The sequence below is a fragment of the Budorcas taxicolor genome, chromosome 4 (genome assembly GCF_023091745.1).
Source record: "Budorcas taxicolor isolate Tak-1 chromosome 4, Takin1.1, whole genome shotgun sequence".
Taxonomy (NCBI): domain Eukaryota; kingdom Metazoa; phylum Chordata; class Mammalia; order Artiodactyla; family Bovidae; genus Budorcas; species Budorcas taxicolor.
Window position 1 is genome coordinate 104,588,504 of NC_068913.1, and position 26,983 is coordinate 104,615,486.

Here is a 26,983-nt window from a genome sequence, read left to right on the forward strand (position 1 = left end):
TAGCACAGAGAACTATAGTCAATGCTCTATGATAAACCACAATGGGTAAGCGTTAGATATGTATGTATAACCAGATCACTTTGCTATACAGCAGTAATTAACATTGTAAATCATCAATACTTCAATAAAAAGAAGCAGGGAGGTGTGGGGTGCTCGGGGAAAGGTGATTGGAGAAGGTATAGGGGTCATTCTGCACTAGTAGAGCTAAGCTACAGGCCTCTGCAGGTTGGAAAGGCCACCAGGCGGGTGTCTGAGCATGCTCTGCTGGAGGGAGGGTGAGTGGGTGGTCCTAGCCAGCCTTAACCAGTTCATTTGCACCAGGTGCAGTTGAGACTCCCAAGTGCCTGGGAAATAACCCAGCCATCCATCTTAGTGTTCAGGCTCCTGGCCTCTTGGGAAACATACAAATGTTGACCTTGATCAGTGAGGCAGGTAAAGCAGATTTGACTAATCCTCATGCACCATCTCAGCCCACTGCATCTTTGGATCATTCCTCAACCTTTTATTTAAGTGTTAAAAATTTATCTTTTTTGACTGTACCACACAGCTATGGGAGCTTAGTTCCCTGAATAAGGATCAAACTCGTTTCTCCTGCAGTGGATGCGCATTTTCTTAACCACTCATCCACTGAGAAAGTCCCTTGTTCCTCAGTCTTGAGGAAGGAGTGGCAATGCCCACTCTGAATACTTTTTGCTGAAAAGGGGTGTGTAGACCTAAGAAGGACTTGAGTAATGGAGCAGTTAGCACTCATTTGAAAATGCTCTTATTTCTGATTTTGAGTTAACATTTTGACCTCAATAAGCAAACAGCACCTATGTGCCAGCTGTCACAGCATTCACAGGCCAAAGTTGGTAATCAGAAAGATGTACTTTGGTGGGGAGGGGAGGGTAAAGCACACAGAATATAAGTGCAAGACATACTGATAACTTCACACATCAAGTCAGGGGTCAGTGGCTTACTTTGACCTAAAGTGCCTCAGTTGTTAACCAGTTTAGCTGAAACACTTATATTAAATATGGAAGAGACATGGGCCGGGAAAATAAAGTATGATTGCTACAATATCCTGACCAAGTGGACTCTTAACAGGGGAAAGACACCCAGGGTTATTTTGAGGACACAAGGAGAGGACCTGAGTTTCAGCTTCCGGGGGACTGGAAATTGGGTTGAGTAGTCCAACTTGACCTTAACATCTGAGGTCTCTATATCCTAAGTGTCAGTGAAGGTAGAGGTGGTGGGAAATTGCTGACAGGCATAACTAAGGGGTCAGCATGATCAAATATAGAAAAAGGTTTGGGGTAACATATCCAACAGCTAGACAGAGTACCTGCTTTTGCCAGAGTCTGAGAAATACTAATCATTGTTCTTCCAAGCCCAGGAGGTCAAAAGTACAGAAAAGACAAAAGAACGGTCATTCTGGTGACCTAAGTTATTTAAGTAACTTACCTTCTGGAGAATTTTATTTAACCAGAGCCAGCCCTGCAGCAGTCTTGTTCACCTTAGTTTCTTCCTCACGGCTTCTTTCTGGAAAGCAACTTAAGATCTGCTAGGGACTCACTTGCCCATTCCGAGAAGTCGGTGTCGGGTATGGAACCAGACAAGGTTTGAGTGACCTTGGGTGAGGTTTGTTTCCCTTCTGCAGCAGAGTCTCTCTTTCCCATTGTGTTCCTCAGAAGGTCCAGTCCAGCAAGGCTGGCACTGATCTAGATGTTTACCCTTCTAAGATTCCAGGGTAGAGGTTCATTGTCTCCTCTTAAAGAGTTTCCTGGGGAACTTCTGCCTGCCAATATAGGGGACACCGGATCAATCCCTGGTCTGGGAATATTCCATGTGCCGCAGAGCACATAGCTGCTTCGGGGAGGCACTAGTCCAGGCACCAGTTAGATCCTTGGCACTTTCACTGACAAGGGCCCCGGTTCAATCCCAGGTTGGGGAATGAAGAACCCACAATCTATGTGACTTAAAAAAATCGTAGCTGCTTCCTATGAACCTTCCCCATCTGACGGTCTAGAGACTAGAGACCAGGCTTTTCAAAATTTCTCCAGACACCTTAGTCATGAAAATAGTCTCAAAGCTAGATATTTGAAACAGAGTAAGTGGCCCCCATATTGATCAGAAAGTCCAAAAATGGATTTCTTACTGTCAGTTCTGCGAGGTTCTACATGCTGGGAATTGATGGACTTGGCAGGATTTAGGGGAGCCCTTGGGGTCTCTGGTCTCCATCATTCTCAGCTATCTCAGCCATCTGGTGTGCCACTTGTCTTACCTTCTTCCAGAGTCTTCCTTAGGGTCGCACAATCTTTTCTGGGGTCCCTCCTGTTTGAAATATGCACAGTGGTGCGGGGGGTGTCTTTTTTTTTTTTTTTTTGGTTGTGCTATGTGGCATGTAGGATCTTAGTTCTTCGACCAAGAATCAAGCCCACACCCCCTGCAGTGGAAGTGTGGAGTCTCAACCACTGGATTGCCAGGGAAGTCCCAGAGGCCTCACTATTGATTGCCCCATTTATGTAGAAGCTTGGGGCCTCCTGCCTTTTGCCGAGTCCCTTGTAGGGTCTTCACCTTGGTCCAGCTCTTCCCTCTGTGAAGACAGAGTGGCCTGTTTCATTCTCTTGTTCCCTTCTGAGCCTGCCCTGCCATTAGAAACTGCAGGCAATCTCAACAGGTTAAGACATAGGCATTCCAAGAGCACCTTCCATTTTTTGTGTATGGTAGAAGTGGGAGGGGGCACTCTGACCAGTAAGCCTTACTAACCACCTTTAGATTCTCTGGGGCCTCAGGGTCTGTATCTGTATAATGCCTCTAAGCTTTGAAGACCCTTGCTAGAAATTCTGAAAGACCTTCTTTTGGGTTCCGTTTATCTCTTGAACTTTTAAAGCTTCTTCATTTGTGCATCCCTCTTTGAATCAATCTCAAGTTTTGGCCTATCCCCAGCATTCACATCCCACTTAGCATCCATTGTTGACATAGCCAGGCTCACAGCCTCCCACGCCAGCTTGCCAGGGCTACATAACTGCCTCCTCATGAGTTTTATCCAGCACCATTCTGCAATCTTCTGAAATGAGAAGGATATTGAATGAATTCTGAACATCAGCCCAGTCGGATTTGGAGTTAAAAAAAAATTTTTTTTTTTAATGAAACAAGAATTCTTCCATTCTCTTTGCTTCGTCTTTATAAGTTGGCATATTGTTCTTCCAATTAAATCTGAAGTTGAAAGCGAGACTGGACCCAGATCATTCCCACTGGCTGCCTGGTCTCAGCATTCACAACCCCAGTGGGGACTTTCCTTGCTGGACATCACCCCACCTGAGTTTGTGTCGCTCCCCGGCCCAGTCAAGTGACAGGTATGAGAAGGGCGAGATGAGTGGGCCCCTCAGAGACCGGAGGGCCCCAAGCCTGAGGCTGTGCTCAGACAGTGGAAAGAGCTGCCGCCTCGCGTAGGGTCGACAGCAAACCCCACTTTCCACTAGGATTAAGTAAAACAGGTTTCTCTGCCTTCCCTTCCTGTTGGACCATAACCTGACATCTTTGCACAGGTTTATTCTGATACAATCACTGTACCTAAGGTACTTCATCCCATTTTTCTTCCCATTTACAAAGTAAACCCAGTTGCAGAGGGATGTTGTAAATGCAGGATCCATTTACAGGCCATTTTGCTCAGGAGTCTACAGGATATTGTGGTCATGCTGTGTTACCAAAAACTACCATCACTTTCTTTTCCATGGATTCATACCTGAAAGTCTCCCAATTTTGGAAAATGCAGCCTAGAGGGCTGCAAGGGAGAACTGAGTACTTCCCGTTTTGAAGGGGCTTTGCTTCCAGGTGGTCCCAGTAATGAAGTCTTTCTAAGGGTCCTTGTTGCCATTACCAAGCTCAATCCCCAAGTCTCAACTCTTATTTACTTATTTTTGGCTGGGCTGGGTCTTCATTGGTGCACGCATGGGCTTTCTCTAGTTGCAGAGAGCGGGAACTACCGCAGGTTGTGGTTCACGGGCTTCTCATTGCGGTGACATCTCCAGTTGGGGGGCGCAGGCTCTGGGGTGCTCAGGCTTAATTGCTCCACGGCATGTGGGATCCTCCCAGGCCAGAGCTCGAACCTGTGTCCCCTGCATTGGCAGGCAGATTCTTTACCACTGAGTCATCAGGGAAGTCCCCCCAGTAGGCAATTCTGAACAACTGAAACAATCAGATGAAGATGGACAGAGACAAGACCCAAACAAACAAGATCAGTAACCAAAAACCCCTGGCCTCCGACGCAGGTAGAGGGTACCTCAGCAGCTGTGACCTTTGGTACTGTCTGCCAGAATCCTTCCGGGTAGACAGGCCCCCAGCCCATGACCTGGTCAGGATTATCGGATGGTTTAAGCATGGCTGGATTTCTCTGATGCTGTTACTCACCCACAAGACATCTTCCAAACCAGCTGCTGTGAAATGAAACGTCGGTGGCACCTGGCAGGGGAGATTCGGGGGAGGTCCTGGAACAAATGGTCCGGGCAGCTGCTTGGACCCGTCCGCGGGCTCTCAGTGCCAGCCAAGGGCCAACCAGCATAAAGTCCACCTGTACTTCCCCTCCTACCTGGCTCCACAAACGTGTTACCCAGTCAGCTTTGTCCTGCCACATTGCACAGAGAGCCAAACACTGAGATGCCGAGTTTGGGGACAGCCAAGAGAGGAGATGGGAAGACAGATCTTGAATCTGACTCCTGGAAAGGGAAGGGCTCAGTGTATGCACAGGATGACTAAGAGGCAGACTGGTGAGGGATGGGGAGAGGACACTGGAAAGGGGCAGGAATCGTGCTGTGCGCAGGTATAATGAAGCTACAAGGAGGTTGTGGGAGCGGGCACCCACTCAACGCTGGCGGAGGTGGAGGGTGGGTGGTTCTATCCAGCCTTAACCAGCTTAGCTGAGGCTCCAAGGTCCTGGAAAATAACCCAGGCAGACACTGTTAAGGCTACCTGCTGTTTGAGAGGACACCCAAGTGTCCTTGATTAGTGGAGACAGGTGAAATGGATTTGATTAATCATCACCTACCCTTTCAAAACCATTGCTCCTGTGTCTGTAAAGAGCAAGGCCATCTTTGCTTAGGTCTATGGCCCAATTGAGTCAAGTTCCCATTTGGAAACCAAGCAAAGTGGATAGAGTTAATGACACCCCTAATTGACTTCGGTCTGGACTCCTGAACCAAACACTGGCCAGAGGGCTGGGACCACACGGCGTACATTAGGCTTAGATGTATCAGGTGCCTCCCAGGTTATCGCTGCTCACCTCCACCTGCAAACTGGCATCACTGCCAGACCACATGGCTGCTCCATGGTGGCGGTAGGGGGTTGGAGCTTATAGGGAGAAGCCCAGTATCCCTGATGATTCCTTTGCCTGAACACACACCTGTACCATACAACCCAAGTAACCCTCCTCCTAGATATTCAAGAAAATTGCCAGCCTCCTTCCACACACAGACTTTATATTTGAATGTATAGTTGTATTCATAATGGCTGTAAACTGGAGACAGACAATGAGAGATGATAAACAGATTCTGACTTACCCTTACAAAGAAAGGAACTCCTATCAGTAAAGGTGGCAACCTGAACATGTCTTTAAAACCTTGTGCTGTTGCTAAAGAACCACACACACAGAGTACATAATGAACAGTTCTGTTATGTGAAATCCCAGAACAAGCTAAACTTCAGTTTGCCTGGGGCTGGAGGTCAGGAAAGAGAGCACTGACCACAAACGGACATGAGGGAACTTCCTGGAGTGTTGGAACTACTCCATGTCTTGACTGGCAGTGGTTTGGGTGCCTACAGTCTTCAGAAGTTACCCTCTTTATTTTTTATTTTTGGCCACATCATAAGGCCTGCAGGATCTTAGTTCTTTGACCAAGGATCAAGCCCATGCTCCCTGCAGTGGATTCTTAACCACTGGACCACCCAGAGTAGTCCCAAAAGGTACCCTTGAGATGAGGTTATTTTCTTCTTTGCAAATTATACCTCAATGAAGTTGACAAAATATACTTTTCCTGGTGATAATATGGACTCTTTTAGACAGTGTGTCTCACCAGGAAAGCTGGTAAAAACCTGACTTGGGAGTCGGTACCCACCCCCTGCCCATCTCAGGATGAGTTGTATGTGCTGCACATAGGTGACTTCCACAAGCGAGGTGGCCTCTGAGCTGCTGTGACCTGCTGGGCCAGCCTGTGTCAGAGGCTGTTCTCCAAAGCTCCAAGAAACAAGTGGGTGCTGGTGGCAGCGTTACCAGTGTGGATTTCAAACAATAGCAGTTGGCAGTGCCTGGTGGGAAAAGAGCCTAGAAAAATTACTCAAGAGGAATTCCATGCAGACCAACCTGCTGTGTGACTTTTCCAGCTTCCATTTAGTAGAAAGGGAAACATACACTCTGAAGGTGAGGTGAGGCTGAAACTTGGGAAAACGTATCTTGATGTAAGAGATAATTACAGGTTGTAAGAAAAGGCGTTCCAGTCACAGGAACCCTTTCTAAAACCAATAGTTCTCAAGCCAGAATCACATCAGAATCTTTTCGACCTTTTAAACATTTCCATTTCTCTTTTTATCGAAGTAGTACACAAATACGGGTTTTTTTAATTAATTTTTTTATTTCTTGGCTGCATGGTACAGCAAGAGGGATCTTAGTTCTCTAACTAGAGATCGTACCTGAGCCCTCGAAGGGGAAGCTGGGAGTCTTAACTCCTGAACTTCCAGGGAAGTCCCAAACACGGTATTTTTTTTTTTTGAAGTGAATATGGTTTTATGTTAATAGTACTAAAGGATGTATATTTACAAAAAAGAACAAACATCAGTCCCCTTGTAATCTCACTCCTGTTCCTTAGACATTTAAGCTTTTTAACCTTAAGTGTACAGCTTGATGAATTTTTACACATGTATCCACCTAACCTCACCCACATCAAGATCCAGACCATTCCAGCATCCTCAAATACTCTGGCACCTTGTCCAGTTAATACTGCCTTGCCTCAAGACAAGTATTCTCATGACATCTGTCACCATCAAATAGTTTTAAGGTGACCATCTGAAATGATTTTTGCCATTTCATCTAGTGAAGTGAAAGTCACTCAGTCCTTTCCAACTCTTTCTGACCCCATGGACTATACAGTCCATGGAATTCTCCAGGCCAGAATATTGGAGTGGGTAGCCTTTCCCTTCTCCAGGGGATTTTCCCAACCCCAGGATTGATCCCAGGTCTCCTGCATTGCAGGCAGATTCTTTACCAGCTGAGCCACCAGGGAAGCCCATTTCTTCTAGTACTTTCTCCATAATTCTAAATAACTGTACACTGCTATTCCTTGGTTTGCCAACTTTGGACTTTCTCCATAATTCTAAATAATTGTATACTGCTATTCCTTGGCTTGCCAACTTTGGACTTTCTCCATAATTCTAAATAATTGTACACTGCTATTCCTTGGTTTGCCAACTTTGGACAGTAACTAGGAGCTTCCTACTTTAGTAGATCAAACTTCACTTGTTTACTCTCCTTCCTTACCCACTGACAGAGAAGGCAATGGCACCCCACTCCAGTACTCTCGCCTGGAAAATCCCATGGATGGAGGAGCCTGGTGGGCTGCAGTCCATGGGGTCGCATCTGAGCGACTTCACTTTCACTTTTCACTTTCATGCATTGGAGAAGGAAATGGTAACCCACTCCAGTGTTCTTGACTGGAGAATCCCAGGGATGGCGGAGCCTGGGGGGTTGCCGTCTATGGGGTCGCACAGAGTTGGACACGACTGACGCGACTTAGCAGCAGCAGCTTACCCACTGAAGCTGAGAAATTCTCAGGTTTCTACACCGCAGCACCACACCACCCACCCTGGGTACCTGGGTCCTTTAAGCACCGCAGGTGATCCTAAGTGGCACTGAGCCCAGAGGGCTCCAAGCCGGTGATGACCCTGAAACTGACATGAAGCCAGCCTGACAACGCCAGAACGTTTGCCGAGAAGGGCCCCAAAGAGAGTTAAACTAGGACACGTCATCAAGCTCTGGACTAATTTGTAGTTGGAAGGAAGTCATGAGAAATACCAGCGTGTTTCTAAGATTTTTATTGATCATCAGGTGTGTTCTCACAGCTCTTCACCCCTTTCTCCCAGGCAGCCACACACTCTGTACACATTCTTAGTTTAACTCGACCAGTAGAGCTTTCTCTGAGGAGTGTGGGCACCGGGCCTGCCTGCCTTTAGAGGAAGGCTGGTTTGCACCTGATAGGCACCATAAGCAGGGCAGGCAGTTTCTTTCCTTTGGAGAAGCCTCTCCAGCCCAGAAGGGCCTCCCAGGTGGTGCTAGTGTTATAGAATCTGCCTACCAATGCAGGAGGTGCAAGAGACGTCGGTTCAATCCCTGGGTTGGGAAAGATCCCCCCCGGAGGAGGAAATGGCACCCCTCAGTCCAGTATTCTTGCCTGAAGAATCCCATGGACAGAGGAGCCTGGTGGGCTATAGAGTCGGACTCAACTGAATGAGCCTGTGTCCGTGTGCGCGCACACACTCTCTCTCTTCCCCCCACTTTGCTGCCATGCCCTTCAACCCGAAGACCCCTCACTGAACCTCAACTGGGGAGCATCTCCAGGCTGTGTCCCCATGGCTATGAGAGGCAGCGCTGCCTCTCGCCTCCCCACATTTCTGATTCCTTTTTCTCACTCAGACCCCAAGCTTTGCAGCAGCTTCACCAACCAAGAGGGGGTGCTCCCTGGGCTCCCCCTGCCTGGATGGCTCTGTCCTCGCCACATCCTCTCAGCCTCTGGCATCATCTGGGTGGATGCCCTGCCAGCAACCCGCCGATGCCAGTCTGCACAAAGAACCTTACTCTCTGCCTGCTCCCGGGGCAGGGACGGGACCTACTTCCTCTCTCCTCTGGGGCGGCCCTTTCTCCTGCCCCGTCCTCCCCGCGCTGTGGGTGCGTGGGTGTGTCTGACCACCTGGAAAGGGTCTTTATAGCAATGACATCATTGCTGCCAAATCCTGGGCATGAAATAGCCTCCTCTGTGGGCTCGAGGAGAACCGAGGCTGGGATCACCTGTGAGTTCTCTCTGTTCCTCTCGGAAAGGGCACGTGCCTGTGAGGCAGTAGGTACGTGAGAATGGGGGATGGCTGGTTTAACGAGGGAGAAACAGGCTTAGAATGCTTTTAAAAATAAAGCACAAGGTCACGGCAAATGCACTTCAGCAGCTGGAGATCCAGCGGGGGCTCAGCCTCGGGGCCACGGCGGCTCTCCTCTCCTGCGGACCCCATCTTCCTGCCCTGGGACATGCTCCCTGGTTCTCTGAGGCAGGACTGTTGAGCACCAAGCGGGGAGACCTGGGCACCCGGTCCAGGGAGGAGGCTGCCCCAGCTCTCAACCTGGCCTCCCCGGAGAGCCACAATCCCCCAGCAGACTCAGGGCCAGCAGAAACCTAAGTCACTTGGTGCCCTTGGCACAGACCCAGGGTCTGGGGGAGGCACAGTCCGAAGCCACCAGCTTGCCTCCCTCCAGGCGCCCGCACTCGAGATCCGGCTGGTCCTGGTCTTCCTCTGGGAGCCTGGGGAAGGATGAGAGGATGGAGAGGCCTTCAGGAGGATGGGCCCTCCTGGCCTGTGCGGCCGATGCCTGTGTACTGCTGGGATCGCCGCCTGGAGCCGGGGTCAGGGAAAGAGCCCTGGGGCAGGAGCCAGGAGGCCACACCCCCTCCTGCCCCAGGTGTCAGCTGGGTGGCCCTGGGCAAACCACCAAACCTGAGAGGCACACCCCTTATCCAGAGAAGAGGGTGACAGTCCTTGGGCAAATGCATGGGGGACCCAAACAAAGGGTGGCATGATGGGGACTAAGTGGAACTGAGATACCCATCCTAGGAGGGGGATGGAGAAGGGGCAGGGGGTGGGAGAGGACTCAACCTGGGGACAGGTGAAGGGGAAGGCTTCCAGTTCCCTCTGGTGCTGCTATGATGTCACGCTGGTCACACAGGGGGCCAGTACTAGCAAACGGGACAGAGGGGCCAGCCACAGTCACTCACAGCTGGGGTGGCAGGGCGGTCCCGTCGATCCAGTGCCAGCCCTGGGGGCCTCGTCGGGCTCCCACCCAGGAGTACTTGGTGACCGGGTGTCTGCTCAGGAAATCCTGAGGAAGGAAAGCAGTGGGTCATTCTCCGGTCACTGGGACAGCTCACACGGGCTTCCATCCCCCTGTCCGATCCCCCCACCCCAGCTTCCACAAGTTCCCAGCTCCCCAAGCCAGAGACGTGACTCATCTCCCCAAACGCCAGGAAGTGGGAAGCTGTATTGGACGCTTGTTGGTTGACAGGCACTGTGCTCAGGGCTGGGGACCAGAAATGGGGGCGATCCCCTCTCAGCCTTCAAGGGGAGAATGGACGTGATCCTCCATCCCCACAAGCAATGCACGATGGGTACTGAGCAGACAGAGAAACAAGGAAGGTCTGAGAAGATGGTGAAAGGCATAGGGAAAGCTGGGAGCTACAGATAAATCCAGGTGACAGACAGCAAGCAGCCTCGCTGGGCGGGAGGCTGCAGAGGTGGTCAGGGAACAGATGGTCAACACCACAGTTGCCAGCAAGAAGAATAAACTACATTACATCCACTCAGGAAGTATTGTTAAGACCACTAAAGGGGACTTCCCTGGGGTGCAGTGGGTAAGAACCTTCCAATGCGGGGGGACAAGGGTTCGATCCCTGGTTTGCGGAACTAAGATCTCACGTGCCAAGGAGCAACTAAGTCTTGAGAACCGCAACTACAGAGCCCTCATGCTCCAGAGCTTGTGTTCCGCGATGAAGACCCAGTACAGCCAAAATCAATAATAATAAATATGTTTTAAAGAAAGACCATTAAAAATAAGGGTGAGTATGAAATCCATGGGACAACATGGGGAAAAGTTATGGTATGTGAGAGGTTAGAGTCCATGAAAAAGCTGAATTAAAGTTGTGGCCTGATTATAAGAATGAAAAGCACTGTGTACACCCCTGGACACAGACACACAAGGAACAACAAAAACCAAAATAAGGATGTGCAGAGAGCTGTTGGAGATGTTTTCTTTTAAATATTTGTCCTCAATGTCATGTTTTTAGCAATGAATTAAAGCAAAAAACCCGTGTTTAAAAATGTTGAGGGGGGCAGAGTGGGAAAGAGGCTCAAGAGGGAGGGGATATATGTATATTTATGGCCGACTCACATTGTAGTATGGCAGAAACCAACACAACATTGTAAAGCAATTATCCTCCAATTTTAAAAAAATCTTCAACTCAAAAAAAGATGTTTCCATGTCCTAAGCCCTGGTGTAGGGAACTGGAAGGTGGAGGGGTGGGGCAGCTGTCCATACCAGCCCAGTCTTTGCAGAACATAAATTGTGCTATGTCACAAGAGCGGTATCATGGTTCCTATTGCTCAGATGGGTAATTCCACTTAGGGGAAGAAATCCAAGAACAGAAAGAGAAAATGAACGTTTTCAAAATTTCCTGCTGCTATTTATAAAGATAAAATGGAAACCACCCAAATGCTCAGCAGTCAGGAAATAACTAGGCAAATTATGGGATATCAACATGATGGAAAATTACAGTGCTCTTAAAGATGACAGGCACACCGAAGACGCAGTTAGGCAAGAAAATGTAAATATGAAGTCATGCCAAGTGGGAAAAAGCAGACCATGCCAGCAAGCCCATGGCGCTCACCACGCTGAGCAGCACACACGTTAGTGATGACAGGAAGTGGCCTGGCACACATCTGACATAGGCTTAGTTCCTCTCCACCAGTGTTCAGGATGACAGAGACAAAAGTTCTATGTTTGACCCTGGGGATTAGGAAGCAAGCACGGGGACTTCCCTGGCGGTCCTATGGTTAAGACGCTGCACTTTCACTGCAGAGGGCGCAAGTTCAAGCCCTGGTAGGGGAACTAAGATCCAACAGGCTGTGCAGCATGACCAAAAAAATAAAACCCACGGAAAGGAAGCACAGAATGATGCCTGCCCCCTTGATGACACTATTTGTCCTTCAGGTCTCAGTTTAAAGGTGACTTTCTGTAGGGACACTGCACTGAACCCCTCCCCTGGATCACTACAACCTTCATAGTTTGGAGCTTGGTGTGAGACACTGAACTCGTTAGTTTTCTGTATCAGTGAACTTGGTGAGGACTGGGGGCCTGCCCTATTGATCATTGACCGTAAGAGCCCAACACACAGCAGACCAGCCCAACAAAATGCAACCCTCCAACCCCCATGTCCCTGCCAATAACCAGCAAGGGCCACAGGTAACACGCAAGCTGTGAGGCCAGCCCTGCACCCAGAGGTGTTGGTGCAGACCCATCCCCCACCCACCCCTTTCAGGAACATCAGCTGGTCAACAGCTGGGAGAGGAACCTAAAAGAACTTCCAGACTGAGGGGTGACAACCTTACCCCTTCTGAAACCCCAAAGACCAGGAGACCAGACTGTACAAGGCACACACAGCCACTCCTGGGCATTTCATTTCCTCTCTGGCTGGACTCCACAGGCTGGGGCCCAGGGGCAGGGCTGAGAAGGAACCTGGGCTGGCTTTGAGCTGTGAGTCCGAGGGCAGGGCACCCCTAAGCATCTTACAACTGTGGCTGCAGCAGATGGGCTCCTGCTGCCCAGCCCCGACCTCCTGGGAACAGTCACTGCCTAATCACCAGATCTTGGAGCTTCTTCCAGTGCTGAGAAGGCGGCTATCACTGCAGAGGACCACTATGCGGCCTGGCCACCCCTTACTCAAATTCTGGTTCTGTGACTTGCAAGCTACTTGACCTTAGGCAAGTTCCCTGACTTTTCAGAGCTTCAGTGTGATCCTCTGTAAAGTGGGAAGATGTTTGCAATGAGGCCTGAGATCATGTCCACAAAGCCAAGGGCGTGTAGTATACACTCATTAAATTAAGTCTCCAGTCTGCTGGGTGGTGTGTAAATCTTCCTGTCTGATCCCAACATACATGACCTCATCTGATGCTTGGCGTTGCCAAGGTGATCCTACCCTTCCCTGTCTTAGCTCCAGGCCATCTGGCTCTCTCCCTGGGCCTTCCCCACCCAGCTCCATCCATTCCATTCCTTGCAGCTCAGACTCCACTAACCTGTTCCCATTGTTAGCGAAAATTGTGGTGTGGGAAAAGCACTGTTGAGAGATAAAAGTCAGAGAAGGCAATGGCAACCCACTCCGGTACTCTTGCCTGGAAAATCCCATGGACGGAGGAGCCTGGCAGCCTGCAGTCCATGGGGTTGCACAGTCAGACACGACTGAGCGACTTCACTTTCATGCATTGGAGAAGGAAATGGCAACCCACTCCAGTGTTCTTGCCTGGAGAATCCCAGGGACGGTGAAGCCTGGTGGGCTGCTATCTAGGCGGTCACACAGAGTCAGACATGATTCAAGTGACTTAGCAGCAGCAGCAGCAGCAGAGATAAAAGTAAATTCTAAAAATTTGGGGGGCTTCCCTGGTGGCTCAGATGGTAAAGAATCAGCCTGCCATTCAGGAGACCTGGGTTCGGTTCCTGGGTCGGGAAGACCTCCTGGAGGAGGGTATGGCAACCCACTCCAGTATTCTTGCCTGGAGAATCCCCATGGACATAGGAGCCTGGCGGGCTATAGTTCACGGGGTCACAAAGAGTCGGACATGACTGAGCAACTGAACTGAACTGAACTTCCTCACCTCTGGGAAACCCAGCTGATCTTAAACCAGTGGCTAGTGAATCTAATGATTGATGGCACATGTGTGCAAGCTAAGTTGCCTCAGTCATGTCTCTCTGCAATCTGTGGACTGTAGCCTGCCAGGCTCCTCTGTCCATGGGATTCTCCAAGCAAGAATACTGGAGTGGGTTGCCATCCCCTCCTCCAGGGGATCTTTCTGACCCAGGGATCAAATCTGTGCATCTTGTGTCTCCTGCATTGGCAGGCGGGTTCTTTACCACTAGTGCCACCTGTGAAGCACTGAAACGTTCTCCTTTCCTCTTAACTTCTTGAGGAAGAGGAGCTGTGGCTATGTCGGGCTCTGTGTACTACTGGCACTTAGGCGTGTCCCAGGGGTCCCTGCCTCCCAACTAGTGAGCCCAGCCTTTGCCAGCCAGCCCAGCCCCTCTACCAGCCGCCGGCCTGTCCTCAGCTGCTCTTTCCCACCCCTGTCTCGGTGCCTCCTGCAGCTTCTGGCCCTTGTCCAGAACTCAGGAGAATTCTAGAACTCCACAACCATCATATTCAGGATTTTAACTGCTTGAGACCCAAGTCTTCACTGGTCTTTTTGCAAGGGGCATTTTGGAAGTTCCTTTTTGAAAAAAGCTTATCGAAACTTTGTGATTTATTTTCTGATTATATATACTTGTGTCACAAATGATTGATCCTATGTGCTAAGTTTTAAAAGAATTTAAGATCCATTTGCGATTGGGGTAGTTCAGCCCATCTCCCCTCTTGGAGGACCCCAGTCACAGGAAGGCCATTTGTTCAGGTGACATCCAAAGTCATTGTGGACCAAACCTGTCTGATGTGAGGCTGGAGGGCAGGGACCTTTTGCTTCACCAGTTTTCTGATGACACTTGCTGCGCTGAGTGAGTCTCAGGAGATGGGCTGCTAAGTCCTTGCCCAGTTCACCCTCCACCCCCCATCAGCTCCAGGCACTCTCTAGGGATCCACCAAGTTCCCACTGGCCTTCACTTTGCAGACCCAGCCAGGCTGGGTCTGGCAGAAACAATTATATCCTGATCTCTTGGGCTACCATTCCTCTACCATTTCCCCCTACTTCTAGAGCATACTATTTGTGGAACACCTAGAACATTCCAAAAAGCTGGAAAGAAGAAAAATAATCACTTGTAATAATCACTTGTGGCTCCAGTGATAACCATTAGTATACTTTCTTTCAGTACTTTTCATGCCCCTCCCCTGCCCACCTCCCCCCTTCTCACCTGGGTGTGTCTCAGCAGCGGGAGAGTAGCGTGGTGGGCTGAGCAGAAAGCCTGGCTGGTCTCCCAGGCCTCGGCTTCGGCAGCGAGGTAGTAGCAGTGCCCCTCGGACCACATCCAGCCCTGGGGGCATGGTCGGCATCTGATCCCTGCAGCACGGAGAGCGGAGGTGAGCACAGGGTAACCTGTACAGAGCTCAGGGTTGGTATGGATGTTCAAATATCAGGGGGCAGGTGCGGAGACATGGAGCTGGCGAGCCTGGAAGGGGAGAGGGAAACCAGCATGGGGGGGCGGGGCAAGCACGGGGGGGCGGGGCAAGCACGGGGGCGGGGTGAGCACGGGGCGGGGCGTGGGGCAGGTCCCGGGAAGGCTTATGTACAAGCTGCATCCACCGGGAAGGGGTTCTAATCCCTTACCTTTGCTCACTGAGCCCCCTATCTTTGTGCATCTGCCCAGGGGGGTGTCTTTTTCTTCTTTCTTTTTTTCTCAAAAGATTTTTTGGATTTGGACCATTTTTAAAAGTCTTTATTGTACTTGTTACAATATTACTTCTGTTTCATGTTTGGGGTTTTTGGCCGCGGGGCACGTGGGAGCTCAGCTGCCCAACCAGAGACTGAACCTGTACTCCCTGCGTTGGAAGGCGAAGTCCTAACCACTGGATTGCCAGGGAAGTCCCTGGGGATGTCTTTTACTAACTTCACAAAGAAGCTGGAAGGACTAGACACCCTGCCGGTGGAGCAGGGGAGGGGAGGGGTGGGGGAGGGGGAGGAGAGGGGTGAGGGTGGGGAAGAAGTTCCACACCTGTTTTCGAGGCCAGGGCCACAACGGCCATCGCCAACACCGCCAGGAGCACGGCCATGACTGCCAGGGCCCAGCGCAGGGACCTCATGTACATGGGCAGCCCTGGGAGGAGGGAGGGGAACACCAGGAGACACAGGTTAGGATGTCATCGCAACTCAGGACCATGCTGAATCCTACAAGAGCATCACACCCACCTCAGCACCCACCCCCTTGGCCCATAGCACCAGGATAAACCATTCAATTTAGGTCCAAACTTCATATTTGGGAGAAAACTGCTAGAAGATATTCCACTTCTTAAGTAACTAGGAGACAAGAGATTCTCTTCAAGTGAGAGAGTTAAGTGGCTAACAACCATTAACGGAGCGCCTGATGTGCACAAGAGGCAAGGCACCAACAACACGGAGGAGGGGGCAAGGTCCCTGCACTCAGGTTGCTAACAGGACAGGCAAAGATATCAGGAGATAAAATTCCACAGGAGAGAGGGCCCAGGGCTAGATTCAAAGTTCAACAGACCCTCCAATTCAAGTTTAAGTCCTGACTCCATGGGACCCTCAAGTGTTCTTGGTGTTTTCCCATTTTAATGTTGGAATCACACCTGCCTCTGCTCTCTTGCTCCAGGTCACTGGAGACCACTGATGAAGCATCAGGCAAAGAGTGCTTTGCAGGCTGCAGAGCTCTAGACAAACGTGAGCAGTCAGCCGCTCAGGGACCAGGGGACCAGATGGCTGGAAAGAGGCTGCGGAGGGGAAAGGAAGACAGGGGACACTCCAGGAGGGAGGAAGGACTCAGATAGAATGTGTTCAGAGGTCACCTTCTAGCCCGTAGACAGAGTAACTGGGGAGACCAGAGGGGAACACCTGGAGAACAAAACATAGTCAGTGCTTGCTCACAGACATCGATAGTTATAAGCAGCTTTCCACCTAGAAAGGCACGTGCATCTGAAGTCACTGAGCACTCAGGATGGGACCTCGGCCACAACTCAGGTGTGAAATCAATCAGAGCAAAAACATCTTGCTGCAGGGGGCCCAGGATCCACCCAGATCTTGGGGATGTGGGTCAGGAATGCCGCATAATTGGTGTGAGGGTCTTAAGAAATCAGTCATATTTCCCAAAGTCTAGAACAGCAGAAGTAAGTCTGTGGCAAATATTTCATTATTTTGAAAAGAACAATTCCATTAAAAAAAAAAAAGCCACATACATTGTATATACCCACCGTCTGATTCCCTTTTTGTATCCGGTATTGACATCTCTGATGTCACACCCTGTGCTGCTTTTCTTCACGGCTCATCCATTGTCATCCAGTCTCTATATTTTGACTACCTTTCCCAACCCACAACTGAAACACGACCTGCTTCCTCCTGTAGTCAAATCCCACAGCTGGGGTAGAGCCAGTTTGGGAGGACTCACAGTTTATTCACCTGGGGCAGCCAAGGGGCATCATAAAAACTAAAATACACACTTTCAAATACAAAACTTGCCAGAGGACTCAGAGGGCTCCTGCCACTGAAGCCGGTGGCCTCTGTCCCTCCGGCTGAGCTCAAGCATGCTGGACACCACTCTCTCAGCTCCACTTCCTCCAGACACTCAGAACATTCTTCCTCTGAATGTCCCTCACCTCCCCCCACCATGCCATCGGAGACTGCCAGGCCCTTTTGTTTTCTCCAGAGTAAGGACTGCCGGAGGGCAGGGTCAGGGCTCTGTTTCCTCCCTGATGTGATGGTTGAGATCCAGCTGTGGCTCTCCTGCCCTGACAGCGCTGGGGAGGAAGTATTCTTGGCACGTGCTCACACTCTGAAATTAGTGCCATCCGTTGAGTATAGATTCACAGAGCACTGCCAGGTGTTGGAGATTTGGTGAGATGTAGGCTGTCACCAGCCATGTCCCACGGGGCTCGGGAATCCTGAGGGTACTCACAAGAGGGATGCTGAGCTGGGCAGCACAAGGGCCCATGGAGCACAGAATAGAGACACCTACCAGCCTTGGGACCTGATGAGGTCACTCTAAACCAACACCTAAGGGGACATATTCTCCATCCCAGGATCCAGCTGTCCCCCCAGTTTTAGGCTGTCTGCAAAAAGTGACTTCTCTTCTGGGGTGCATGCTGCCATTGAGAACATTCCTTGAGTCTTTTTTTGTTTTAATATTTATTAGTTTGTGCCAGGTCTTAGTTGCAGCATGTGGGATCTAGTTCTCTGACCAGGGATTGAATCCAGGCTCCCTGCATTGGAGCTTGGAGTCTTAGCCACTGGACCACCAGGCAAGCCCCTCCCTGAGTCTTTGATTTTTCAGTTTACATGGGGCCAGCACCTTTGGGACAGTTGCCCCCTAGAGCAGTGAAGAGACAAAGCAGTGATGTCCCCTAACTCTCTCCACAGTGGCCTCTGCCCTCTTGGGTTCACAAGGAGGGGACATGAAACATCTGGGTGGCAGCATTACTGTGCTGGGGGCCTGGGCAAGTCCCCCAGCCTGTGCCCTCAAGTGCCCTGTTGTTGAGGTAGGTCACTAGCTTGATCCCTTCTGGTAAAGGCCACAGCAGGCAGAAACCACACGCAGAGTTGCTCATCCAGGCAGCCTCCCTCAGACCAAGCCTCAGCCAGGTGCTGGGGACCTTAAAGTTCTCTGATCCCACACTTCCCAGAGAGCAAGCCCAAAGCACCAGTGTCTATGTGCACTCTGCAGTATTTTCTGTCAGCTGTCTTCCCCCTATACCCTCAAAATTCATCCTCATGCCCCCAGGTTCCTTGCCTCATGCCCAGAGCTCTGTTCCCACGTGGCTGCTGCTGCTAAGTCGCTTCAGTCATGTCCGACTCTGTGCGACCCCACAGACGGCAGCCCACCAGGCTCCCCCGTCCCTGGGATTCTCCAGGCAAGAACAATGGAGTGGGTTGCCATTTCCTTCTCCACGTGGCAGCACTCCCTAAGTCTGCCTCTCCCCAGGACACTGCTGACCACATCTTCCTCAAACTTTCTCCTTTTGCAGCTGCTTTGTATCCTGATTCTCTTCCTACCACCTATACTTTTCTTTCCCAGTCTGTGACTGGCTTCTTTTCCTCTTGTTCTTTGGTGATGCATGGCATGCAGGATCTTAGTTCCCAGATTAAGGATCGAACCTGAGTCCCCTGTAGTCAGGGCTTGGAGTCTTAACCACGTCTGACTCTCCTTCCTTTAAATGACATCACTGCCTGGAACTCCCAAACGCACCTGCTTGTTTCTTCCCCACCTCTTTCCCCATTCTCCACTCTGGAAGGATAACCCAATGAATCCATCACTCTGCTACTCAGATAAGCAACTTGGGAGGTATCCCCACTTCTCCTGTTCACGCATCTTCATGGGCACAGTGGCCTCGCTCACTAATCCTACCTCTTGAACCCTCCCTCCTACCCCTGCCACAGATCAGGCCTTCATCATCTCTGGTTGAACAACTGCTATCATCTCCTAAGATCTGCCTTCCTTCAACCTCATGCCTGTCCCAACCTTCCTCCACAGTGCTGTCAGAGCTCATTTTCTAGTCATTTCCTTATTACCCCACCCTTCAAACAGTAAAGAATCTGCCTGCAACACAGAAGACCCTGGTTCAATCCCTGGGTCAGGAAGATCCCCTGGAGAAGGGAATGGCAACCCACTCCAGTGTTCTTGCCTGGAAAATTCCATGGACAGAGGAGCCTGGCAGGTTACAGTCCATCAGATCATAAAGAGTCGAACATGACTGAGCAACTTCTATTATTAATCTGATAAAAAGCTATAGACTCATTCTGGTAGACAGAATAACGTCCCCTTAAAGATGCTGGTAAAGAATCCACCTGCCAATGCAGAAGACGTAGCTTTGATCCCTGGGTCGGGAAGATCCTCTGGAGGAGGAAATGGCAACCCACTCCAGTATTCTTGCCTGGAAAATTCCATGGACAGAGGAGCCTGGCGGGCTACAGTTCATGGGATTACAACAAGTCAGACAGTTGAGCACACAGCAAAGACGTCCATGTCTTAATCCCTGGAACCTGGGACTATGTTAGGTTACAGGTACATGGGGATTAAGGTTTCTTATCTGCTGACCTTGAGATGGATTTCTGGGTGGGTCCAATGTAATCACAAGGGTCCTTATAAATGGAAGAGGAGGACAGGACAGGAGAGTCAAAGATGGCAGTGGGAGGCTTCAAACAGACATTGTCTGGTTTTGAATATACAGAGGACCATGAGCTAAGGAACTCGATCACCCTTAGAAACCAGAAAAGGCAAGGAAACAACCATCTCCTGAAGCCCCCAGAATGGATCACGGGGGTTGATAACTGGACTTTAGATCCCCAAGCCTACATCAGATTTCAGACTTACAGAACTGCAAGATAATAAAATAGTGCCATTTTAAGCCTCTGTTTGTGCCAGTTTGTTACAGCAGCACCAGAAATCGACTACACTTCTCATGCATAAAGTGTGCTCCCACCCAACTCTGCACAAGTTCCTGGGTGATCGCAGTCCTTGACCTCTACCATGTCCAAGAACAACCTCCCCACCTCCGTCATAGAGCCCCTCGGGATTTGCAGCCTGTCCAGCTGACCCGTCCTTCCACTCGGCTGGCCAAGCTGTTAGCAATGTGTCTGTATCTAGCTCCACAGGGTCCCTGTTCCTGTTGGCTTTCTACCTAGAAGGAGTCTACCACCCTCAACTCCTTAAGCTTCTTAGTTGAAGCAAGCTTTCCCATGCCCTCAAGTTCACCAGCCACTCCCTTCTGCTTCCGTGTCCAGGATTTTTATATTTAGGATCTTTCTTCTTCCCCGCAAACCCCCACGCGGCGGGGCACGCCCCCCACCCCTCCCGCCCAGTCTGGCCTGTTGTCCCCCCGCAGTAGCTGCTGAATGGATGAGTGTTAGGGGCCAAGTGATCCCTGATATATGAGAGGGAAAGAGGAACCTGGGCCTAGAGAGGTCGGCCAGCCAGAGCCAGGAGTAGGTTGTTCTATCCGGTCGCCACCACCGTTACGTGATCCTGAAAGCCTTCCTCGCGCCTGGAATTCCTTCCACCCCTACTTCTCAAAGACGCTGCGCACACTAAGACGGAACGCGAAAGTTCTTGGAGGGTCAGGGAGGGGGAACAGTGGTTTTATTTTTTACTACCAACAATTTGAATGATAATTACGTAGACCTTAAAGTTATTGGCTCTAAGCCAGAGGGACCGGGTGGGGGTTCCTCCACTCCGGTGGCTCAACCCCCACCGGGCAGCGCTGCTCCCGGCGCCCGCGCGCTTACCTACGCGCTTTATGATCCGGGACATCTTCTTGTCGCCGTCCAGCTCGGCGTGGGGCAGGAGCACGGCATCCTCCCGGCAGCGGCAGCGGCACATAGGGGAGCCCGGGGACTCTGCGCGCCCCTCCGCCGGTCTGGCGCAGCCCTCGGCGTCGAGGCCGCGCTCAGTCCCGGCGGCGGCCGGCGGCGTGTCGCGGCCCCACGTGCCTCCCGGGGACGGGGTCCGCCGCAGGAGCGTGTGCGCGGGGGAGGCGTGGCGGGAGAAGCCCGGGGACTCGGGCACCGGGACGGTGAGGAAGCGTGTGGAGGGCGCAGGCGAGGGCGCGCGGCTGCCGCCGGCCGTGCCCACAGACTTCACGCGCACGTCCACCTGTAGTTCCACCGGGGTCCAGGCTCCCGGAGCTGGCTCACCCAGCGCGGCCTTGGGTATCAGCTCGGTCTCAGGCATCTCGCCGTCCCGGGGCTGCTCGGCCGCGACGGGGTCCGGAGACGGCGGCTCCGGGCCGGTCGACGCCTGGCGGCGGAAGGCGCCATGGCCCAGGCTGGGTGGCAGTAATCGCAGGGGCGCGGGGCGAGGCGAGGGCAGCATCTTCCCGCCCGACAGGTCCTGGCCCGCGCCCGCCGCCTCTTTGGCGGGGGCCAGACTCAAGCTGTTCTCGGGACTCTCAGGGCGCCTTTCCTCCGCGGAGTCCTGCTGCTGCTCCAGCTCCGGGACCTGGCTTCCCAAGGACTCCATTTCTAACTCGGCTCCGGCTCGGTCTTCCCTCGACGCCCCCCGCGCCGCCCGGGCCCCCTCCATCCTGTGCGCAGAGGAGCGGAGAGACGCCGAGCGGGACGCACCTGGGCCCAGGTAGGGGGTTAGCGTCTCCTCCCGGGTTGGGATTGGTCCAGAGGAGTCGCTTAAGTTGTCAAGCCACACCCCTCCCTGTCGCCACACCCACTCCCTCCTCCCAAACCGGGGCCCCGCTGGGATTGGCTATGGCCCGGGTTCTGTTGGCCACGCCCCTTCAGGCTCCCTTCCGGCTGAGGTTTTACTCAGAAAGACAGAGCTGGGAACAGACTCATAAGGGGGATCCCAGAGCTCAGACTCTTCTTTTTCTTGTCCCTGGCCCCAACCGTTTCTCCCTCTAGCGCTCTGGACTGTGCTGATTTTTGAGAGTTATGGCTTGGGCGGAGAGCGGTTGGCCAAGCCTGTAGAAATCCTGGGACCTCAGTAAAATCAGCGGGTCCAAAGGAAACGGGCCTGCTTGTGGAAAGGAGCAGAGTTGAGTATCTGGGGAAGGAGCGGGACACCTGAGAGGTCGCCCCCAAGGCCGAAGTCGCAGCGACACCAACTCTGGAGGCCCGACTCCCACTCTGCGAACTCAATAAAGACTGAGAGATTAATAAGCTTGAAAATGTGTATTTTCACCGGGACCAGTAATCTAAATACCGTTAAAAAAATGTAGATTCCTGGCGGACTCCACCTAGACCTACCGAATCTCATAAGGGGATAAAGAGGCCAATTTTCAACAAGCGCCCCAGGACTTCCCAGGTGGTGCTAGTGGTAAAGAACGCGTCTGTCAAGGCAGGAGACATAAGAGACTCTAGTCTGATCCCTGGGTCGGGAAGATCCCCTGGAGTTGCTGCTAATTCACTTCAGTCGTGTCCGACTCTGTGTGACCCCATAGATGGCAGCCCACCAGGCTCCCCTGTCCTGGGATTCTCCAGGCAAGAACACTGGAGTGGGTTGCCATTTCCTTCTCCAGTGCATGAAAGTGAAAAGTGAAAGTGGTCGCTCAGTCGTGTCTGACTCTTAGCGACCCCATGGGCTGCAGCCTACCAGACTCCTTCCTCCATGGGATTTTCCAGGCGAGAGTATTGGAGTAGGGCGCCATCGCCTTCTCGGCAAATTATGCTAAGAAATTTAAATAAAAATTTTTGAAGAGGAAAAAAACTTATATTCTACAAGTCCCCTGCCACAATTATCTAAGCTTTTCAGTAATGCAGCAGCAGTATCGTTTCAATGCTTTGTCAAACTAATGGCTCAAGAATACTATAAGCCAGGCTTCAGAGCAAAATTAAGATTTTAGTTTTACTAGTTAAGCATTTTGTAAGAAATCACAACATAAGTCTAATATAAACATATGTGCCTTGAAGACACTGCTATCAGATAAAATGTAAACAGTTTCAAATATGAATTAAACAAAATTATCCCCAGTGAGTGTGGGGATACTAAAAAATGTGTCCGTTTCTATAAACATCAAAAAGTATTTTTAATTAATTCTTCACTGCATATAAATGTCTGCTCTATTTGATAACTGCAGCAAACACAATAAACACAGTTACCAAACATCAGCCTGCACAGTAAAGAAATCTTTATAAACAGAGAAATAATAAAATTCCTAATAATCTGAGATACAGAAGTGAAAAGGATTAACAACTGAGTATCTGTCTATTGGTATTTTTAAAATTTTACTTAAGAGACCTTAAGGTTAACATTTTAAAATAATTTGGCTACATTACCATGTAGTATTTAATAAATTTATTTGGGCTTATACCATGAAAGTATCATCTGACTAATCAAAGAATTTTAAAATAAAAAATACTAGTAATTTTGATTTCTGTCAACATATCTGGCCCAAACCATGTTTTTCAAAAGATACTAGGTACAACAGCACCCACTGAAAAACAAAGGTGGGGAGAGGGGCTGTAATTAATAAGGAACCAATATGAACCAAATCTCCCTACAACACAAGAAATTATTAATCAAATGTACTTCAGATGTACTTTATCTTTGGGGTTTCTGGGTATGTCCTCACTATAAAAATAACCTAAGTTAAACAACTGCCCCATTACACTAATACTGGATCCAAATCAAAGAATCAAGCCGACTCCTGAAGATATCCTCTGTGCCAGGCAATGGGATTACAAAGAGGCATTTAATTAAGACAAGCTCTCTACCCTCAAGGAGCCCATCACTCTCCTAGAGAAGAGAGGGTATTTAAATACAGTAGCAACAAAAGGGGGCATGATCCAAGTGCCAAGTGAATGTCTATAATGGATGGAATACTATCAAATAGTAGTACTGCAGGGATTCTAGACTAGAATGACCACAGGACTGAAGAGGTTAGAGGAGGCTTTGTGCAATACATAGAAGTGATTATTTGAAGGAAAGACAGGCCTTAGACCAAAGGAATGAGGAAAGAAGAGCATTCCAAACTGGCATACCATCTTTGACAAAGCTTAGGAAGGCAGAAAGGTTTGGGAAACGGTATGTAAATCTTATCCGGCTTTGGCAAGTGGTTTCAGGTAGTGAAAGTGAAGTCACTCAGTCGTGTCCGACTCTTTGCGATCCCATGGACTGTAGCCCACCAGGATCCTTCCATCCATGGAATTTTCTAGGCAAGAGTACTGGAGTTGGTTACCATTTCCTTCTCCAGGGGAATCTTCCCGACCCGGGGATCGAACCCGGGTATCCTGCATTGCAGGTAGACGCTTTACTGTCTGAGCCACCAGGGAATCAGGTAGGGGACTAGCAAAGTTGAGGCAAGAATATTTTTAGGGTAAAATCTGGTTTCTTTAATTTCTTCCCCCAGATTTTAAATGTGTAAACAAAGACAAAGCTTAAAAATAATGAAGCAGAGATTAGATCAAGTCAACACAATTTAAAACAAAATGCCCTACCCATAAAAACATGGCAGACTCTCTTCTCTATAACCTCCACAATACTCATTAATTAGGCTTTGTAGATAACTATAATGGTAAGGATTGAGATTAAAACCTTGATTTAGAACTTTGAAAGGAAAAGTATTCTTCATTTGAAAGGAAGCACCAAAATTTCTACTTTTTCTACCAAACAACTAACTTCAGAGTAACCTCTCTCTGTTCTTCAACCCCCTCAAGGGCTTCATGAATCCTAGGAAATAGCTATCCATTCCAGTATTCTCCCCTGGAGAACACCACGGACAGAAGAGCCTGGTGGGCTATAGTCCTTGGGGTCGCAAAGAGTGGGACTTGACTGGGATTTAGCATACATGGCAGAGCACAGCCCCAGGGTAGGATTGGCAGATATAATACAGACCACTCAGTTAAATCCGAATTTCTGATAAATAAAAGTGTTTTTTTTTTTTTAAGGATAAGTAGGTCCCAAGTGCTCCATTATCCGAAATTAAAATTTAACCTGCCTCCTATATTTTTCTTTTTTTTTTTTAATGATGATTGTATTTATTTACTTTTTTTTTTTCTTGGCCATGCTGTGCAGCATGCAAATCTTTGTTCCCCAACCAGAGACTGAACCCACACCTCCTCCACCGGAAGGTTGAGTCTTAACCACTGGACCTCCAGGGAAGTCCCTGCCTCCTATATTTTTACTCACGAAACCAGGCAACTCTATTTCCAGGGACTTCTGCTGGAGTGGTCTTGGGAACAGCATTTGAAAAGACCACAGGCTTGTTACTCTTGGGGTAAAGAAGGAGAAGGAGGTGGTGAAGGGGAAGGATCTTAGGAGGGCAGTTAAACTACTAGAAAGGAAGCTCCCTGAAGACAAATGACTGCGAGAAAAAGTCCGGCAGAAAGAAAACACAATATGAAAACACTTTATATTTAATGTCTTCCAAACCCAGGCTATATATTGAATGTGAGGACATACATATGCATGAAAGTGAATTTTAAAAGATATGGAAAGATACATACCAAAGTGATAATACTAGTGGGGTTTGCTGTAGGCTGTTTGGAGGATGGGCGGAGGGATTGTCTAGGAGACTTAACCTGATCTGCCATGTTCCCACTTTCTTGAAAGAGAAGGTATTTATTGTATGTATTTGTTGTTCAGTTGCTCAGTCGTGTCCGACTCTTTGGGACCTCATGTACTGCAGCACAGCAGGCTTCCTTGTCCTTCACTATTTCCCTGAGCTAGCTCACACTCATGTCCACTGAATCAGTGATGCCATCCAACCATCTCATTCTCTGTCACCCCCTCTTCCTTTTGCCTTCAACCTTTCCCAGCATCATGGTCTTTTCCAATGAGTCTGCTCTTCACATCAGGTGGCCAAAGTACTGGAGCTTCAGCTTCAGCATCAGTCATTCCAATGAATATTCAGAGTTGATTTCATTTAGGATTGGTTTGATCTCCTTGCTGTCCAAGGGACTCTCAAGAGTCTTGAGAGTCTCCAACATGATAGTTAAAAGCATCAACTTGTTGGCGCTCAGCCCTCTTTATGGTTCAGCTCTCACATCTGTACATGACTACTGGAAAGTATGTATATTGTTACATAAAAATTCGGTTTTTAAAGAGATGGCATATATTAATATTAAGGTTTTTTAGTGCTATACAGGGAGGCCTGACGTGCTGTGATTCACGGGGTCGCAAAGAGTTGGACACAACAGAGCGACTGAACTGAACTGAACCGAAAGATTACTATAAAAATGAAAATAGTTCAACAAGTATATAAAATATAAAAAGCTCTCTTCTGTACCTGGATGTCACTTCTCAGGGGCAGCCAGTGTCCCTGTTGAGATGGACCGCTCTTCCATTTTCAGCGTGGACTGGAGCTGAGAGGGAGGCTTCCTGACTTGCTTTCCTGCTTAAATATCTTCACCTGGGATGATGATCATCACATAATGTTTATAAAAATTAAATTATCTTCCAGGTGTTTTGACTCAGAGAGAGTCAGCGAGGAAAACATGACATGTTTCGCTGTGACACGGTTCTTCAGAGGGAGAGGCCAAGGCCCGGCTCCCCTGGCCACAGCCACCAACCCAGGCTGGGCTCCAGACTCAGAGGCACTCAGAGTTCCATCTTGAATTTGAGCTGTAGACCACAGTGCTCCTGGGACGCTGGTGATGGGCTCTGGCACTGAGGGATCAAGAGTGGAGAGACCCGGGGCAGCAGAGTGAGAGCCTGGCCTGTCCCTCAAACCTGCTTTCTGGATTGTGTCCCCTCTGTCCTGTTTCAGTTTACCACTATTTATGGAGCACAGGCTGTGTGCCTGGCATGTGGGTAAATAGCCAGGACACCAGCTTAGGAGCCTGCACCACAGTGATCTGTTTTTTTAAAAAAAATATTTACTTATTTGAC

At 49.8% G+C, this 26,983-nt stretch overlaps 1 protein-coding gene across 1 annotated transcript; it reads right to left on the bottom strand.

Annotated features, from left to right (window-relative positions):
- Positions 1-9,412: 9,412 nt before the first annotated feature.
- KLRG2 (killer cell lectin like receptor G2) lies at positions 9,413-21,724 on the bottom strand. Its single transcript, XM_052639195.1, has 5 exons — positions 20,929-21,724; positions 15,692-15,793; positions 14,894-15,039; positions 10,005-10,108; positions 9,413-9,533 (listed from the first exon to the last, which is right to left on the bottom strand). The coding sequence occupies exons 1-5, from the start codon at positions 21,722-21,724 to the stop codon at positions 9,413-9,415; spliced, it is 1,269 nt and encodes a 422-aa protein (XP_052495155.1).
- Between the last annotated feature and the right edge of the window lie 5,259 nt (positions 21,725-26,983).